The sequence below is a fragment of the Rhineura floridana genome, chromosome 2 (assembly GCF_030035675.1).
Source record: "Rhineura floridana isolate rRhiFlo1 chromosome 2, rRhiFlo1.hap2, whole genome shotgun sequence".
NCBI classification, from domain to species: Eukaryota; Metazoa; Chordata; class Lepidosauria; order Squamata; family Rhineuridae; genus Rhineura; species Rhineura floridana.
In genome coordinates, this window is record NC_084481.1 from 130,071,517 (window position 1) to 130,087,850 (window position 16,334).

Below are 16,334 nucleotides of genomic sequence, written 5' to 3' on the forward strand. Positions count from 1 at the left end.
GACCAGATTGATGAGATCGTGGAGGCATGATGACGCAAGGTGTTAGCTTTGAGTCCCATTTTCAGGCCTCTATAAACGAACTGCAGAACTTGTTGAACAGTAGCTTGAGTAGGTCGGCAACCTTCCCCTGCACACCACTTAGAGAAGGCGAGCCACGTACTCTGGTAAATGTGATTTGTCGACGGCCTTCTAGATGCCATAATTGTATTGACAACCCCCTGAGATAGGCCTGAGTTAATCAGCTGCCTCCATTCAAACGCCAAGCTGTCAGACTCAGCCATTCTGGATCTGGATGCCAGATCAGTCCCTGAGACAGTAGGTCTGGCCTCCAAGGTTCTGTTACTGACAATGCAATCAGGTCTGAGAACCACAGGCGGTGAGGCCAGTATGGGGCCAGCAGAACCATTGCACCCTTTCACTTCTCAGCTTTCTCAATGTCCTACCCAGTAGATGAACCAAGGGGGAGGTGTACAGGAGGCCGTCCGGCCAAGGTGTTGCCAGTGCATCCACTGACTCCGAGGTCTGTTCCAGATATCTCGAGAAGTACCGGGGCAGCTGCTGATTGTGACTCGAGGCGAAGAGGTCCACTGGGAAGGTACAGAACTGGCACTGGAGGAAGTTGAATGTCGCTGGGTGAAGTTACCACTCTCCCGGAAGCACCTGCTGCCTGCTGAGCCAGTCACCTGTCATGTTCAGAGTCCCACTGAGATGTTCTGCCCGCAGAGACATCAGATGACATTTGGCCCAGTCGAAGATCCATGTCGCTTCCGCCTGGAGAGCCTGTGATCTGTTTCCCCCTTGTCTGTTCAAATGCGATTTTATGCAGGTGTTGTCTGTCCGGATCAGGACATGTTCCAACTGGAAGATTGACTGGAAGTGTTGGAGAGCCAGATGGGCTGCACGCAATTCCAGCCAGTTGATACTCTGACGTTCCAGACTGGACCACAGACCCTGAACAAAGCGGGACTTGCAGTGGGGCCCCCAGCCGCTTAGGCTGGCATCTGTCATAATTACAGTTCTGTCCGGTTTTCGGAATGGAGTTCCCCTGCTGAGGTTTCGAGTTCTTGCCCACCATTGGAAAGATATCCGAAGGGGGGAATCCAGGCGAATGTTGCGATGATTAGAATTGGCAATTGCCTGGAAAGGTAATAGGGCCCACTGGAGAGGCCGAGCATGGGGCCGTGCCCACAGAACACTGTGAATGGTGGACACAAACATTCCCAGCACCTTTGCCAAAAACATCACATCCACCTTTGAGCATCATAGCAGGAGCCTTGCCATATCTCTGATGGTTGGAATGCATTCCGGTGATAGGGAGACCCTGGCCTGTACTGTGTCCAGTATCGCTCCCAGATGCTGTAAGTTGCTGAGTCAGTTGTAGCTGACTCTTGTTGATGTTGACAAGCCAACCATGGGTCCTGAGAACCTCGAGGGTACGAAGAACCTGGTCGTGTACATGGTCCTTGGAGTCCGCCTGAAGCAATAGATCGCCCAAGCAGGAGTAAATATGGACCCCCTGAAGGCAGAGGTGGGCCACCAGGGTGACCATCACCTTGGTGAATACCCTTGGTGCAGACGTGAGCCCGAAGGGCATAGTCGTGTATTGAAAATGATGGTGGCCAAAGGCGAACCTCAGGAACTGTCTGTGGGCAGGGCAGATTGGTTTGTGAAGGTATGCCTCCTTTAGGTCGATGGAAGCCAAAAAGTCTCCCTGATGTAGAACCTGTATAATTGAGGCAAGGGACTCCATTTTGAACCGTCGATACATCACAAAGTGGTTGATGAACTTGAGGTCCAAAACCGCCCTCCACGACAGATCGTGCTTGGGAACTGCAAACAGGATGGAGTAAACACCCCGCAATCTCTCTGCTGGTGGGACTGGTTCTACTGCCACTATGTCAAGGAGATGTCAGATTGCTTCCTGCATGACCCTCTGCCGTTCCTGGGTTTTGGGGGAGGGAAGGAATCTGCTAAAACTCTATGCTGTAACCCTGAGAGAAAAGATCTCTGATCCAAGAAACTTGGGTTAGCTCCAGCCAGAGTCCTGCATAGTGGAGTAGCCTGCCTCCGATAGGGATGGCATCAGAATTGCTGATGCGCTCCCCGTCCGTATGCTGAAGTGGAAGGGCTTTGATGTCCCTGGTACTGAGCCTTGCCCTGGAACCGGTTTTTGCTAGGTTCCCTTGGAGGTGCGGAAGTCTGTTAAACGGGAATCGTGGCCTCGCCCCCCAGGCCACGCTCTTTGAAAGGGCTGAAAAGATCGGTATGGAGCAAACCTCCTAAACGGCCTGTGGCCGTGGTTTTTGGACATGGGTAAAGCAGGCTTTCTGTTGTCTTTAGGATTTACCAAGGCTGCTTTAACGGCTTCTTCACTGAACAGCAATGCTCCAGAGTATGGGGCTGTGAATAAATTGACTCTAGCTGTGGTATCCGCGTCCCAGTGATGAAGCCAGAGAGTTTGTTGCGCCACTACTTTTGCAGCCAGTGCTCGTGCTCCTTGTTGCGATGCATCCAAAGTAGTGTCAGCTACGAATGTCGCTGCTTTGTGTAGCTTGATCAGACCCCTTCTGAGTTTGGGCAGATCCGGATTTGGGTCTTCCAAGAGCTCGTCCAGCCACATCGAGGCTCTTGAAAAGATCGAGGCCGCTACAGATGCTCGAATGGAATAGGCGGTGGCTTTGTGATTCTTTTGCAGGGTGAAGTCTAGCTGCCGTTCTGATGGGTCCTTAAGCTGGGAGTCTCCTTGTTTCGGGAGGAGAGACTTGGAGACCAAGTTAGAGATTGGCTGATCTACTCCTGGGACGTTCAGGTGAGTCATGAACTCAGGAGCTAAAGCGTAATGTCTTTTGGCCATGGCAGAGAAGCAACGTGGGTGCATCGGCCGAGCCCATTCCTCTTTGGCTAGCTTGTCAATGGGATCTGGAACCAGAATGAAGTGATCCGCCAATCTGGGAGATTTGAGGACCCTGACCCCCTTCATGGGAGAGGCAAGAGATTGGGTGGGCATGGAATGGAGTCCCAGTGTGTCCAAAGCTCTTCAGAACAGTGAAAGATAGTCAGCTAAGTCAAACAGACAATAGGAAGAGTCCTCCTCCAATTCTGAATCTTCACTCCACTCATTGTGTTCGGCCTGAGGAAAGGCCGAAGGGTCTTCCGATCCGGCGTCATTGCTTCCAATTCTGCCTCTGGCAACATCAAAAGGATCTGGAGAAGGTGGCACAGCATCATTGCGAACCTGATGACCCATTGTGCTGGGCTGCTGCTGAGGTACTTGCTGCTGGGAAACTGACTGTAATTGAGAGAAGAACCCCAGTATATCCTTCATCTGGGAAAGAAACTTGGGGGTCAGTTGCAGGCCTAGGAAAGGATCAGGTATGGCCGCCTGAGGCTCCGAGGGCAGGGCTTGCCCTTGTTGGGTCAGGTGAGGATGAACTGATTGGTGAGATGTCGTTGCCATCGACTGAGATGGGCAGTCCAACCTTGGTTGGCTAGGGAACCCCTCGAACTCATCACCTGACAAGCCAGTAGGTAAGTGAAAATGCTGACAATGCCTGCTGACCAGTGTCCTCCGAATCAGGAATTGAAACATATCGAGCTCGCTTGGAGGCACTATGGGTAGGGAAGTGTTTAGTTTTGGCGACAGACTTGGAGTGGAGCTTGGAATGTTTGCGCTTTGAAGCCTTGTGATGTGCGTTATCACCTGTCTGCAGATCTGTCTCGGGTCGCTGATCTGCCATTATAACACACAGCAAGGCAAGCGGATAGGAGCCCCATTCACGTGCTGGTAGATGCAGGAGTCGAGATGCAATCTGAGGGGGCCAGGCTTAGATGTGCCTCCACGGAGAGAGAGAGGCACAATACTGCTCCTGTGCACTATATGAGGCAAAGGATTGCAGTACACGCCCACAGGTGGAGGGGGGTGCAGTACTGGTCCTGTGCACTAGCTGAGGAAATATATCTCAGTACACGCTACTGGGGGGTTGCGGGACTGCTGCTGTGCACTACAGCAGGGAAAGAAGTGGTAGTACACACCCACAGTGACAGGGGTGCGGTACTATCCTCAGTACTGTAGATTCAGTAGCCTCTATACCCTGAATTGAAATAAATTATCTAGAAAGATCCTATTACTGACTGTTAATTCAATCAAATGAGAAGAGCAATAAAAAGGGGCTGAAAATTCAAATTCAAAAAGGGTGGGAAATTTAACTTGGAGAGGACCCAAACAAAAATGGCGGTTGCGGATCTTGCTGTCGCCCGGGTGCACTTAAACTGCCTGGGGTGTGTGTGTGCCAGATGGGTGTTGCCACTAAGCAGCTGCCCATGAGCCCCCGAAGGCTAATAGCCAGGTAGAGGTGGCAACTGCAGACCTCCCCCTGCAAGCCGCTGTAGAAAACAGCGGCAAAGAGGAAGGTGCAGGAGTGCGGCAAATAACGCCTGATGGCGAGGGGGAGCCACACTTCGGAAGCGGGATGGTTGAGGAGCGGCCAGTGGCTGAGGCAGCAAATGGCTGCAGGGACGAGCAATGGCAGCAGCTGGCGGGGCAATGGGAGCTGCATGCTGGTGCCTGAAGTGGAGGCACTGCCGAAAAAGTGGGTCACAGAAACAGACGCTGCAAGAGCGGTGGGGGGTGTAAGGAGGGGCTGCGGTGATGCTGTGGGGCTGGGAACAAAGGCGGTAGAGCCAGGCGTGATAGCACTGGGCTCTTCCCCGCCTTAAGAGTGAGGGGGAGACGCTGCCGCTGAAGGCAGGGGTGAGAGGACCCTCAGTGCACTCCGTGATCCCAAAAGGGAACAAGGAAGGGAAGGAGGGGGAAGCCAAGCACCACCCCAGCGAGGGAGTTAGAGGGAGGAGGTGAGACCCCAGGACAAAAGGCCCCAGCAGGCTGGGAGCCAGCAGAAGCCCCACCACTCTCTCTCACACACACTATACAAACACACACACTGAGAGCACTAATTCCTACTCTAGCCTTACACTACTGGAGAGATGAACAGCCTTGGACGAAGGCAAGAATGAAACTGGAGTGGGAGGGACTCGCTCACTACAGATCTTGACTCCAGTACATTCTTGCCTTCGGACGCTAGATAGTACTATGCCTACTCACGTGATGGCATGCTACCTTGGGAAAACCTTGTCCACACAGATTAGTTTGAGAAGAAACCTACAGTTAGACTGGCAGCACTCTTGCAAAAGACTTGGGGTTTGCAGAAGTTAAAACAAAACTGGGGGGGCTGCCCCAAATATTAGAACTGAATGGCATGGAGAGACAGAGAAACAAATGGCCCACCTCTGGACTTCATGACATCCATCAGGATTAATTTAAGCTAGCCAAGTGGGGTAAAAGCATTGTCATTCAAGTGGGCAGTGCCAGGTGTCCTTAAAAAGATAGTAGTATAACTGCTTCTGAAAACAACCCACCCTGCAATTGATGAAAACTACTATCAGGTTGCAAATACCACCTTTTGGAGTAAGATCATTGAGATGATGGTGGCCTAGCTCCAGTCACTCTTGGAGGAAACATTATCTGGACCCATTTCAGTTTGGGTTCAGACCTTGTTTTAGGACTGAACTGGCCTTGGTTACCCTGATGGATGACTATCAGGGGGAGTACAACCCTGTTTCTCTTGCTCAATCTTGCAAAGATTTTTGATACCATTGAGCATGAAGTCTTCCTGGACCATCTCTGCAGTTTGGGAACTGGAAGCACTGTGTTGCAGTACTTCTGCTCCTACTTGTGGGGCCAGTTTCAGGGCAACCAAGGCTGATTCGGTCCCAAAACTGGGCCTGAACCCAGACTTAAATGGGTCATGATAATCAGTTTCCTCCAAGAGTACCTACAGCTGAACCACCACCACCTTACCCCAAAAGGGTGTGTACATGTGTTTGTGCATATGAAACCAAGCCGCCATGAGATTGGGAATCTTGATAAGGCATGGTTCCAAATACTGCAGATGCTTCTAAGCAGATTCAGTGGTACACATGTGGAAACTACTTCAGACCTTTACACTTGACAAATGAATGCACGGGAGGGATTGGGTCAGGGGCTTGTGTGCATGCTCCTGCCCCATAATACCTAAACAGGAGAAAATCTGACAATATATATGCTAATAACAATCTCAATTCTCCGAATGCTGAACCTTACATAGGAAAAAACACTATAGACCCTACACAAGAGAGATATATCAGCATATTCAGGGGAACATTGAGGGTTTGCAGAAGTGCAAAAAACCTTGAGGAAAAAAGCTGAAGGGGGTAGCCCTCCCTCCCCTAAAAGCTCAATGAGGAATGAAAATGTTCAGTGGCCACAGAATGCTACCTGACTGGGTGGGTGGGATAGAGTAAAATGACTTGAATCCTGAAGCATTATATATTGCAACATTTTGTTACAGGTTTTTCTTGTAATCAACATCATCATCATCAAATCAGCAGCCTTTTCAGTGTTCAGTAAACATAAAATACACTAGCAGAATAATTCTTACAACAGCCTTATAAGGTAGGGCAGTCCTATTATCCCCATACTGTATATGAGGAGGGGGGGTCTGAGAGAATGCATTTCTTTTACTACCTCATGTTGTCCCAGAGAGCTACGGCTATCACAGGTCTCCACTGTTCAATGTTAGGATTCGCACTCTGATTTCTGCCCAATTAAAAGATACAAGATCGGAAAAAGTCAGGGTAGAGTTTGAGCTTCCCCTGGCAACTTCTATGGAAGTTCATTTCACAAGTTCCTAAGTAGATGCCTCAATTGTAGACTTAACATAGTTTTGTCAGTAAATCATATTTATCTTTGAATTTCTTTCTTACAGAAAGAGAAAAAAATTCATCAGTTTTATTACCTGCAGAAAGTAGTAGTTTTACAAACTTATTTAAAATTAAGTGTCATTTGGGTATAATTTGGGTCCTTAGGAAACACTTGAAATCTAGCTTGCTAATTTGGTCTGGATAATTACAAAAAGAGAATAGGGTTCAATATGGCTCCTTCTGGAAGGAAGGCCACGATAGAAATTTAATAAATAAATAAATAGGGCTTATTCCCAGGTAATTGTGCACAGGACTGCTGCCTACATTATTCTCCTTCATGTTGTGGAAAATATAAAATTTCAATTTAAAGCCATTGCAGAATTATCTTAACGATAATTCATCATCATATTGCATCAGACTGTAAATTCTTAGCACCAAATTTACAAAGAATCAGAGTTATAACAACTTAAAGCATTGGCTTCATGATTTAAGCCTTTTAAATGTTTCTGAATACCCAAAGAAGGGATTTTATATAGTTCTAGGAACATATATCTCTTGTAATGAAAACTACACTTGAATACATAATATAGCTCCATAAATAGATTACATTTGAGATAGCCCTAAGGGGAAAAAAATAAAAAGCAGTTGTATTAAATCACAAAACCAAAGTGTAGAAATAATATTATTCTGACACTGTGAATGAATGTCACTTATGTTCTTTTCTGAAATGATTTATAAAGTCATATTAAAAGGGACTCATGCTCACGTACCTCATGGTTTCCACTATTCTTTAGTGCTTTCACTGGAAGGTTAAAAGCATTATTTGGATTTCTTCTTTCAATTGGAAGGCTTACTTTTCTAGTTTGATTTTCACGTTTGGAAAAACTGTAACACACCAAAGAAAATGCAGAGAGAAACAATAGGTTTCATAGTAGCTGTTCTCTTTATCTTCTCTATCCCCCATACTGATAGAAATCTAAAGAGATATGCCAAATTTTAGCCAAATTTACAGTAATAAATTCAGTTAAAATTCACCATCTCTCTTTAGATTACTATGTATGAGGTTGGAGAAGATGGAGAGAGCAGATAAATTATTACTGAACATGGGCTAGAATCCAGAGAGCTATTTAGGTGTGTCCAAGGGCTTTTGTTGACCAGCAAATCATCATACTATACCACCATCTTCTTTGAAAAATCCTCTAATTCTCCACATTGGTGTGCCATATGGCTGCTTTTGAAGAGAAACAAGACAAAAGTGGCTGATGGTATGTGGAACCAGTTGTGTGGGTGTTCTTTTTAATCAAGGACCAATTAACTTGCATCTCTTGAACATTATTATTATTAATCAGATTTACTAGTCGCTTGTCACCCTAAAGTCTCCAAGTGACTTACATCAATCTTAAAAACAAGAACAAATATGAAAAAATGGAAATGGACTGCCTTCAAGTCGACCCTATGAATAGGGTTTTCATGGTAAGTGGTATTCAGAGGTGGTTTACCATTGCCTTTCTCTGAGGCTGAGAGGCAGTGACTGGCCCAAGATCACCCAGTGAGCTTCATGGTTGTGTGGGGATTTGAACCCTGGTCTCCCAGGTTGTAGTCCAACACTCTAACCACTATGCCACACTGGCTCTCTAGAACGTTAAGCTAGGTATAGGAACGAATGGAGCATGTACGTTATAGCGAGGCAACGTTAAGCGGGGTATGCCTGTACAAACGTATCAAAGTTCTCACAAGAATTTTTGTGAAAGTGAGTCCTGTTGTCTTCTGGTTTATGATTTACAGAGATTTTCATCATGATCCCAAACTCAACAGGGTTTTATTGAGTTCAGAAGAGGAGCAATGATTTGAAACCCTAAACTGACAGAACACATAGCAATGCACATTTTTTTATATATGCAACCAAAAAACCTCAGAAGACAGCAAAACAACTAATCTTGAAAACTGTATTTTGATAAAGTCAGAGCAAAACTGATAATTCACTACTGTGGTATAAGCTTAGACAACACTTATGGTAACAAATACATAGAACTACAAATCTTACAGAGTCAAACCACAGATGATTCAGTAACAAAAAAATCAAAGGTGGGATAGCAGCACCAAATGTAATGTATTATCATCATGCATCTATATTGGTAAAGCTAGCTAAGTGGTTGCTTGCATATCAGGATATGCCACCAAGGTAGGTAAAGGAAGACACAATTATCAGAGTGGTTATGGGGCAGCCATGGGGAGTGAAAAAAGAAAGTATTTGCACAAGATCAGACAAAATAATATAAAAAAGTTGGGATAAGTATAGGTCAATATTAGCCCCAAATATCTCTTGCGTGTAGCTGTAATAAGTGGAATTGGATTTCAGAGAGCAAGAGAAGCAGAAAACTTTAGTAACTGAAGAAGAGACAGCATTACAAAGTTCAAAGACTAACTTTCTGGATGAATAATTTTACTATATGACCAACTGAAACAAATAAATCCCAAGATATAGTTACCATTTTTTCAGGACTTAAAAATTAGAAACAATATCCAAAATGTCACAAGTGGAATGAATATAAATAGGCCATTGATAGCTTTTGAAAAGACTATTGCACAAGAAAATGGTAAAGGGCTCTTGACAAAAATATATAAACCATTATTATTATCAACCAATACAAATGACTTTGTGAGATAAAACTGGGAAGTATAATTCAGTATTAAAATAACAGAAGGTGAATGTAAGTATGTATGTTAGAAGCTAAACAAGTTCCTGGTAGATATGGAATTAAGAAGATATGGTAGATATGGCATTGACATGTGGTATATGGCATTGGTGGGGGCCACAGCTCAGTGGTAGAGCATCTGCTTTGCATGCAGAAGGTCCCCAATGGCATCTCCAGATAGGGCTGGGAAAGACCCCTGCTCGCATAAAACCCTGGAGAGCTACTACCAGTCAGTGCAGACAGTAATGAACTAGATAGACCAAACATTTGACTCAGTATAAGACAGCTTCTTGTGCTCCTAAGAGAAAATTTCTATATTAAATTCTCTTCACTAACCTCATCTATACTAATATTATATGGATGGTAGCGCACACTGGTATGAAGAGCAAAACTATTAAAATTTGTCTGATACACACTGGAGGTGTAACAGAGGAAGAGGTATGTTGGCCAACATTTGGTAGGAAACCCCTTGGATAAAAAGATATTGGTCAGACATCATAAATATTATCAGATGGGGCATTTGGTGTGATATGAGATCCAAATGAATCCCCAAACAATGCTACTGAGAGCAATTAAGTGACAAGTCAGGAAGGCGCATGTAGTGCTAGTTGTAAATATGTTGACTATAGCATGTATTATGTTAGTTTTGCCAACAACTGGTGAATGGAGAAAGAAGCTGTAGAATATCAGATTTATGAATAAAATTACAGCTTATAAGTATCTATAGGAAGAAAGAAATGATTCTGCACAGATTTCTCAGAAACACTGGCTTCCATTCACACAATTTTGGAACAGATATAAACCAAGGAAATTAGTGCTTGTGAACATTTTGACAATTTGATGCAGAGAATATTTTTTTCTGAACAATGCAAATCATGTTTCCCCTCCTTTTCTTTGTTGTTGCTGCCTGTTCTGGCTGAAAAAAAGTATGATATGAAGCCAGTAAATCTGAATCTTTGCACAACTCATTTAAACTAGAACTCCTCTTTGTTTCTGGAGAAAATAACTATATATTTTGTCGTCATTATTTTACAGAAAAAAAGGAGAAAACTCTTATGGTTTGGGAACAGTGGTATATCCTAAGGCTAATTTAGACATTTGAAAATGTCTTCTTGTGGAGCATCCTTGGGGCTACAGATGGATGAAAGAAATGAAGTATGACCTGGTGTGTACCTGGCTACAGCCAGCACTTCCTGGTGATTTGCATGAGTGTAGTGGTCAAGACAGGCATTACAGCCTCCATGCCTGAGCTTCCAGGAATGCTTAAGGCTTCTTAATTTAGAATATCCACATGTCAGAACCATCCCTTAAGCATTATTCTCATTCTATTCAGAAATTATTGTTTTAATCTTATTTATAAACAGATTTCTATATTTAAAATTAACAATACTAAAAAAAATGATAATGCACTTAAACAATCAGATAAATGTTATATATCTCATGGAGTGCATAAGGTAATTAAAAGTTAAAAGACAAGTGCCCTTTATTTTATGACTGACTAAATCATTAATCAAGGTAAGTATGTGTAAGCCCAAGGAGACCAGTTTACTGTGTTGTCAACTGCCCAGCAACCATTCACAAGAATAGTTTTTAGTAGTTCTGCTGTTCCTGGAAATCGTGGCTGTGTTAACATATGCCCTTTTCATACTCTGCTTTGGATGGAAAATTAAAGAATACCCCCAACCATTAATGGATAGTTTTTTGTTTTTTTTAACAAATGCAACTGGCACTTTAAGCCTTCCATTTAATAATTTAGCTGAACAGCAAGATTTTATAGAATAAACTTGAGTCCTACTTTTGGGATTTAAGGGCAGGCAAGATTAATATTTTTTTAAAGTTACACTTTTAAAATGAAATATTACTTTAACTATGAATAAATGCACACAATTAAAATCATCCCAGTTTTAGAAAGTGCTAAGAAAACTTAACAACCTTGTTCAAACCTACTATTATTCCAAACACCAATTCATACTACTGTTACATCTTCTCACCTACCAACCCACACAATCAATATAATTTCTATATAATCTTTCTGTTTCCAGTATCTTCCTTACTAACCACACACTCACATTATTGGACAGGCACAGAATGTACAATGCATTTGTCTTTTTATTGCTTCAGATGAAAGAATTACAATCATGCAAAGTTATTAACTATGAAAGAAGCACAAATTATTTACACTGAAGAAGCAAGACAAGTGATTTTTAGAATACACAAAAATGTAAATGCCACAGGATAGACATTTGCCTGTCAAATTTGTAAGCCACCTAAAACCTACTTTTAAGTTTGAAAACAGAAAACTTGAGATTTTGTATGTGTTTATATGTCCCAATAGCTAATGTGACACTATGCATACTTTGATGCTAGCTGCCTGTGAATGAAGCTTCATGCTACATTTTATTGCATGACAACTAAATGCTGATGACACTCAATTCTAGCTCTCCTTTCCATCAAATCAGGTAAAGCTGCTTGGCTGTTAAATGGTGCCTGGAGATGAAGGGATGGATGGGGGCCAATGGGCTGAAACTGAATCCCAACAAGATGGAGGTACTGTGGATTGGTAGTTCCGAGATCCAGGTTAAAGGTTCATGGCTTGTTCTGGATGGGGTTTCACTCCTCCTAAAAAAGCAAGTATATAGTCTGTAAGTATTCCTGGATTCCACCTTGTGACTACAGGCTCAGGTAGCTGCAGTGGTGTGGATTGCCTCTTGCCCACTTCATCTGTTCCTAGACAGGAATGAACTGTCATGGTTATCCATGGCTTAGGAACGTGTGTGAGAGGCAACTTTGTATTAAGCTTTGTTTTGTTATTAAGTTCTGTATACTGTATGACCAGATTTATTGCATATTATATTATGTTGTGACTTGCCATGCAATCTTTCAGTAAAAGGCAGATGAATGCTGAAAATAAACAAGACACACAGCAAGCATTGTTAACAATTATTTATTTCATGAATATGGATATTCTTAGGACTCCAACTACATCTAGAGTTCACAAGCTCCTATCATTGACTTTTTCAACACTTTATTTTTGTGCATTCCTTAAAGTTGCTTGTCACTATTCATTATAATGGAGTGTGTGCACCACTTCCTACTCCTGGCTGCATTATCTCATACATGTTTTTCAATCACAGCTTCTTAGTTTTAGGTATTAGAAGTATGGTTACACAACCACTGTGTCATTTGTCTCTTCAATATATAATAATTCTGTGCTGTTCATAGTACTATAAACTTTTTTAATGTCACCATCAGTTTAATTCTCCTTGTTCTAATCTTCAAGGTCCCAATCTCATAACCCTTCTTCATAGGGAAAAATGGATCAGCCCGCTTTTTAGCTGGCCTTTGTCCTGACGCCACGGTATCATCAATACACTAATATTTTGTACTGTTGACTACCTGGCCATTTCTGAAAATGCTACCTTAGAGGTTCTGAACTTCAGCCTTCTATTGAACAACTCAAAGCTGGCTTCTATAATCTCTCAACCACAATTCTTAACGTCATGTGTACCCTTGTGTGCCAAAATCAATGACTATTCCCCAGCCTCAAACACTCTTTTAACAGTTTGTCTAGACAATTTATGATGTCTATACATTTCACATCAGGCAGGCAAATGGAAATGTACTGCCTTCAAGTCAATTCCGACTTATGGCGGTCCTATGAATAGGGTTTTCATGGTAAGTGGTATTCAGAGGTGGTTTACCATTGCCTGCCTCTGAGGCTGAGAGGCAGTGACTGGCCCAAGGTCACCCAGTGAGCTTCATAGCTATGTGGGCATTCGAAACCTGGTCTCCCAGGTCATAGTCCAACACTCTAACCACTATGCCATACTGGCAGGCAGTGGACAAATGTATTACAAACCCCATTATCAATGGTTTTTATGATTTAATTTTCCACTACATGTAAATCACCACTTACCCTTGGAAATACACATTGTATAGGTACTTCATGATCTTCCTCTTCTACTCCTGCTTAGCCACCTTCAGTTCTAGGGCATGTATCCCTAGAACTGTCATGAATAATAAGTTCTTTGGATACTCACAGTTTTAGCTAAGGGTGGATAGCTCAATTACAGGTTTGTGCCACTTTTGCATGTATTCATTCCTCAGACCTGCACTAATCTCAAAATTCCACATGAAAATATGTATTTATATGTATTTAAATATGTACTTACAAGGCTTAAGTGGTTTGCCTTTTAAAACCCTTCTCCATCTTCTTTTTTATAGGTAATAGCTGCTCCAGGCATCTTAAGCCTGGCTGCCACTGTGACAGCTGTGCATGCATTCAAAATAGGGCCAAAAAGTTTTTGGGAGCAACAGGTGATGATGTGCCATCCCTCTGAGGGCCAATGTATGGGGAAAAATATGGTTGTACCCATGGGGAAAGTTTTAAAAAGACAGTCATCAAAGCATCTCATATACCATAAACTTCCCAAGTATGAAATCTAGCTTGCTCATTATGGTCTAATTTGTCTCTTAGCTCTGGAATGTGAACTAAACCAATCCCTTGACTATCCCTAATTCTACCCAGATATTTATTCATATTTAAGAAAGTCTGAAGTGTAAAGCAGTTATGCACTCTTAATAAAAAATGCTATGGTTATATTCATTGCTATATTACTGTATATGTATTATATATCACTAGTGATAGTCAAGGGACTGGTTTAGTTCACATTCCAGAGCTAAGAGACAAATTAGACCACAATGAGCAAGCTAGATTTCATACTTGGGAAGTTTACATTTCTGTAATATCTTGCCTATCACTGTTTTTCCCAGTTGATACTAGTGGGAAAAACAGTGATAGGCAAGATATTACAGAAATGTAGCTGAATGTTAAAAATGATTATGGGATTCAGATTCCAGTTTTTTCTAGTACATGTGAAATTAATGCAATATTCAGAGGGCCAATTATTCATTACCTTTCTTCAAGATCAAAAAGCTCCTGAATGGCATCAGGCATCAAGGAGGATTTTGGCATTAGAGAAGATTTACACTTGATGACATGTCAAAGCCTTGAAACAAATACTGCAGAATTTACTCATGAGTGCCAAAGGCAAACATTTTATTTAATACTTGTTCATGTGTTCATCTTTACAAAAATGGCACTCAACCATACCAGAAAAATAAAACTTAGCATATGAAATCTAGTGACATATTTGGCAATGAAAGGTTTTAACTAAAACTAACAGCAAGAGCCAATTGCACCTGTTGTCATCTAAGCTGAGGCATTTTTACAGAAGTAACAGGGAATCGGAAGGCATGCGCAATCCAAAAAAAAAACAAAAAAACAAAACTAGAATGAGGCATGGATTTTAACTAGTTGTTATACAGATGATTATAGCCAAACAAATACTTTGAACTAGCAAGAATCAGTAGTACTTACCTCCACATGTAATAAAAGTAAACAAAGCAGTTGGAATCATAGGGAAGCTTTTCACCACAGTTGCTAATTTATGCATGCCAGTTTTATTATCTGCATAAACTGCCAGCCAATGGCAAACTGCACAAACTCAAAATTCAACAAGGCATGATAGCCATACTCCCAATTTGCATATGTTAATTACATATGTAAATTCATGCAAATATATGTAAATTTAAAGTTGCCAATTACTAGCACCGAGTATGAGCTAATTTTAAAAGTGTCTGGGAGATTTTAAAAGACAAAAGGGTCAAACTGGCTTATCCTGCTAAACAAGAACAATCTACCAAACCCCTGCTGCTCCTATTCTACACGGATATGCTGGAATTCTGAAAAGATCTGATTTACTTAACAGATTAGTCCCCACCCAGGAGAACAGAATATACACTCCAGCCAGATTGGTGAGATCAGGTCACTGTCGCCACTAGAACAAAAGGAGAATTAGCTTCAGAGTTTTATTTCAACTGGGATTCATTATTTTTCGAGTCTCGCAATCTATTTCAGAAGCCACTGTTACATGAAGCTCCTATATTATGCTTTAGCAGGCACAATTTTTATGTACCTGGAAATTTGAGAATATAGTGTACCTGAGCATCTGAAGAGTGCCATAGCCAAAGAGAAGGGTGTAGAGCGCTATAACACCATTAATTTTGATTGTGAAGGACATTAACTATGCAGAAAGCTCTGGTCAACTGACTGATAGGCTAGTACACTACTGTACCACATTATAAAACTTGATGCCACAGGTTTTCTGATGACTAATATTAAAATTATCATTTTAAGAAACTCTGCTACTGACACTTGTACTAAGTTATAAATATATTGGTTACCTACTATTTGTCCAGGGCTGTTTCTGTTAAATTACTCAGAATATAGTCATCTTTGCTACATAGTCACCAAAGTGCCATATGTTATTTACATTGTTACTTGTGCAGTTTATTGTACAAAGAATTCATCGTATATATGAAATCAGATCTTAAGAACAATTGGTTGACAGGAATTATGATATATATATGGAAAGCAACACTAACACAACAATGCATTATATTAGATACTGCTAATCTTCAGCGCTTTCCAAACAAAACCATGCTGTGGCTCAATATTTAATTCCCTCCCCTCTGCCCCATTTTTTTTTAACTATGCAAAAACAAAAAGCACCTTCTGTTAGTATCCTTTCATAAGTAATCAAATTTTATTTATATATTTTGGCATTAATGGCTTCTGCTATGATCCTGTACGCACTTTACTTAGAATTCATATTAAAAAGAGTGGAAACAAGTAATTGTTATCAACTTGCTGCCAGAGTAATTATTTTGAATCTCTTACTAGCTGCCATAATTTTCCTGGCTCAACATTAGAAATTCACAATTTAATCCATAGTAAAAAAAAAAAAAAAAAGTCTGTTCAAGGTTTTGGAGACCATTGACATTGATAAAACAACAACAACAACAACAACAACAACAACAATGTATTGTTACCCAAAG

At 41.8% G+C, this 16,334-nt stretch overlaps 1 protein-coding gene across 3 annotated transcripts in view; it reads right to left on the reverse strand.

Moving 5' to 3' along the window:
* Nucleotides 1-16,334, reverse strand: part of ELP4 (elongator acetyltransferase complex subunit 4) — a 307,806-nt gene that overhangs the window by 38,840 nt on the left and 252,632 nt on the right. The window contains exon 10 of one of the 3 annotated variants that reach the window (XM_061610547.1): nt 11,604-12,053. The exons of the other annotated variants lie outside the window; for them this stretch is intronic. Coding sequence (XP_061466531.1) covers nt 12,045-12,053 — 9 coding nt within the window. The 3' untranslated portion in view covers nt 11,604-12,044. Of the gene's footprint in view, nt 1-11,603; nt 12,054-16,334 lie in introns of those variants that run through there. 3 annotated transcript variants of the gene reach the window in all.